Here is a 3,731-nt window from a genome sequence, read left to right on the forward strand (position 1 = left end):
AGCCAACCAATTCTTTGACAAGCAATTTTCATACTTCATCTGTAAAATTATCAGCACTGAAGATAAATTGGATGTGTGAAGATAAGAACAAGAATCTAAATTTGAATTATTATTCTTTCACAGATGGCCAAAATTGAGTTTTCTAGTTGCAACTAGGGATTGAATCCTGTAATAGGAATGGCCTAGCATTTTGTCTTGCAATAACCCAGGCAATGCAGCCAAGGCAACAGCATGTTAGACAGAACTATTGGTGAATTAAAACGTCCACCACTCAAATATAATGAGGGAAATAGTTCAGCAGCAGAGTTGTAATCTAACAGGGGAACTTGAAAGTTCCTGATGATTTCCCACCATTGTCAATTGCTTCTAAATATGAATCAAGAACAAGATTAAATTTTCCTTTGCACCAAGGCTATCCAAGTATTCCAATTAGTCATCTAACTTCCTAGACAGGGCCTGCTGAGAAAGTGCTGTTCCTTTAAGAGCAGTATACCACCACATTCAGAATGATTAGGTGAAAGCAAGGAACGACTGCAGATCATTCAGGGAAAATGTGCTATTCTGCTCTTAAACGAAGTTAGCACTTTACATTATGAAAGCCACCTCTTTTGTTTATGAAAGGGGTTCTTTATACCAGCAACTCACCACAGGCAAATGCATTCCTAGACAACTTTTAATGAAGTTAACTTGGGTAATCTTAAAGGAGCTGTAACAGTATAGTATCTTATGGCACTTTCTTAGCAGCATGAATTTGGCTGCACATGTAGAAAAAACACTGAAGCAATGAGGCATTAGACAGGATATTTTGATGCAGAGGGGTCAGCCCACCATTCTTTCTGTCATCACCCTGATACCATTCATGCCAATTGCTCCCATGGAACAAATATTTGACAGGTTCTTGCTAGGTCTCAAATTTTCTAATAAAGTTATGTACATATTGGTACTGGACAGTTTTACAGCACAGCAAATCTTCAAGACCTCTTTAAAAAAAACCAAATAATGCATATTGGAACCTCTGCTGTACATGAGATATGGACTCATTACATTGAGAAGCTTAAGATAACCCTTTTCCTGAATTTTGAGAAGTTCCTTTTCAATATTTGTGGCCTTTTTATTAATCAAACAACACTGCTGTATAACAGCAATATTTTCAGTTCAGTTCTGCTTTAGACTACATCTGAAGCCATATACCCCTTAGACAGGGAAGGTTAAGATTTTTACATGAGCCATGTGTTTTACACTGTTCTGTGACTCACAGGGACAGAAAATATAGAAGAGATATCTGCATTAACATTGCCAATGTAAGTAATCAAGCCTTCTTGGTTTTTTCAGGGCTTCAAACTAAAAGAAGAAAAAGAAAAAAAATTACTGCTGAAAGATAAATCTGAGTTCACTTCTACCACCACAGATATTGCAAAACTACTTAGAATACTTTATATTTCAGAGCACTCTATTCACCAGTTTTGAATCTACTGATATAAACCATACATTATTTGTCCAGATTTTTATATTTTTAGGATTTTTTGAGACATCACTGGGTCTGCATGCCATTGTCCTTTTCACAAAATGATCTTCCCAAATCACTCTTTGCCAAGAACTGAGCTACAAAAACTAAGTGATGCATCTAATATGGTTACGCTGTATTCAGCAGTGCCTTTGGGCCTTACTGATTACAGCTGAGACATCCAGGCTGCTGACAGACATGAAAAAAAAAATCCAAAACCATGCTTTACCGGAAGAGGAAGCCTGCTGGTTTGACCTGGTCCCACAGCGTCTATAGAGATCAGGTGCTTTAGTGGGGCTTTCTGGCACTTTTATCTGATAGCTGATTCGATCAGCTATCAGATAAAAATGCCAAAAAAGGTTCTGCTGAAGCACCCGATCTATACAGATGTTGGGCGACCCAGGTCCAGCTAATGCAATGCCTCTTTTGGGCATGTGCTGGGCAAAGTGCAGGGATGTGCCGAGTTTTAACTAAAGCACCTTTTCTTGGGGGGTTTTTACATCTGTAAATAGACTCTGTCCCAACTCAGTATCGTGTGTGCACACAAATTATTTGTAATTCATATCACACAAGTGGTTTAAAAAGGGCTGGGATTATTTGGTATAAAGACAAGTCTAGGTGCACACCAGGTAGAGACTTAACACTATTTTACAATAAGCAGCTACAGCAGCCCGCTGCCCATAGCTCTCGTACTATTCTACACCAAACCTATCATCAACTGGGGTTCCAGCGTTTAACACCACAGCAAGTGTCAGAGTGTTCACGTAATATAAACTTGTCTTTCCCTTATAGTTTTACATTTGTTGGGTCTGATTTGTTCAAAGCTTTATATGTTTTACACAGCTCCCAACAACCACCTCTACTCCCTTTTTTAGGACTAAAGCGTGCACACAGCTTTGGAAACTCTGAGATAGACGGTTAAGTTGTGACAGAGGTTAAAATGGAAGTCATACACAAAGTTTAAAAACGTAACTCCTGTATACCTCACCATTACGTTTTTCAACCCATTACCCCTTTTTTGAGTCTAATAAGTTGGGCTTGTATTGTCTGGAAAAGCATGCAGTCTTGATCAAGGCATCAAGTAGTGAACTCTCTGTTAGCAGGGAAGTGCCAAACAGCTCCACGTATGCTTTTAGACACGCGAGAATTCACATAAAGAAATTCAAATATGCACCTAAATATTTGCAGGCTTAATCATGCAAGTATGGTTCCCTAGCCAGCTTGTGTAGGTGTTGAAGTTCGCATGTATAGACTGCAACACGAAACTTTTCACCATGAAATTAGCTTTAAAACTTGCTTCTTTTAGACAAAGATTGCCAGCCACTGACAAACAGACTACTGGAGCAAAACTGTGGGCCAGATACCACATTAGATACATTGTTAGCACAGTACAGCCATTCTAACCCAGCATGACACTGCCTAGGTTTCAGCCATCCTGCTGCTTGCTGCACCGAGAAATACGGCTGTGCATAAACTGCATTTTAAAGTAATCTAGCAAATCAAATAACGCGAGACCTGCAAAACTCTGATCCCCCATCCCTCCCCGTTATACCCGTAAAACAAACCCAGACGGTTCGAAGCGACTGACTTAGTTCTGCTTTACGAAGGCGATGCTGGCATTACCTTACTTACGCACGTAGGCGAAGCGCTATTTCAATTTTCACAAAGGTGGAAACCGAGATAGGAAGAGACGAAGAGAGCGGCCGCTGGTCGCAAAGCCGACGTCAGAAACGCGACCATACCCTGCGCGCTCCAAGGCCCCGGGTTCGAACCTGACCGGGCGCGCGACAAAAAAAAAAAGCAGGCGCGCCTCGGTAGACTCGTCTGAAAAAGAGTTTCCCCTTCGCCCCTGCTCCCTGCCCCTCCCCCGCCGCGCCCAGCACTTACCAAAAAGCACAGCTGGGGCCAGTTGTGGATAAAATACCTATATGTGTAAATGGAGTAGGGTTCAGACAGATCTTTGGTGATCAGTCTCATGATATCGGGCATCTGCAGCTCGGACTCGTAGCGCACGTATCCTATCGTGGGGTCCTCCTCGGGCCGAGAGTCCGTCCCCGAGCCTTTCAAGCTGCAGCCGGCGGCTAAGGACCGGGTGAGAAGCAGCAGGGGCTCCTCCGCCGCCTCGTCCTCCTCCTGCTCTTCTTCCTCCCCCTCCTCCTCCTCGGGCCCGCTGCCCCCCGCCAGGCCATTGCGGGCGGCCCCGGCGGCGGGGGGCGCCGCCCCGCCC

General features: G+C 43.2%; 1 protein-coding gene across 1 annotated transcript in view; it reads right to left on the reverse strand.

Annotated features, from left to right (window-relative positions):
• Positions 1-3,727, reverse strand: part of NAA30 (N(alpha)-acetyltransferase 30, NatC catalytic subunit) — a gene marked incomplete at its 5' end in the record, with an annotated part of 24,826 nt that extends 21,099 nt beyond the window's left edge. The window contains one exon of the mRNA XM_006039025.2: positions 3,392-3,727. Within this exon, the coding sequence (XP_006039087.2) occupies positions 3,392-3,727 (336 nt within the window). The remainder of the gene's footprint in view (positions 1-3,391) is intronic.
• Positions 3,728-3,731: the final 4 nt, after the last annotated feature.

This window comes from Alligator sinensis, unplaced genomic scaffold (assembly GCF_000455745.1).
Source record: "Alligator sinensis unplaced genomic scaffold, ASM45574v1 scaffold2446_1, whole genome shotgun sequence".
NCBI lineage: Eukaryota > Metazoa > Chordata > Crocodylia > Alligatoridae > Alligator > Alligator sinensis.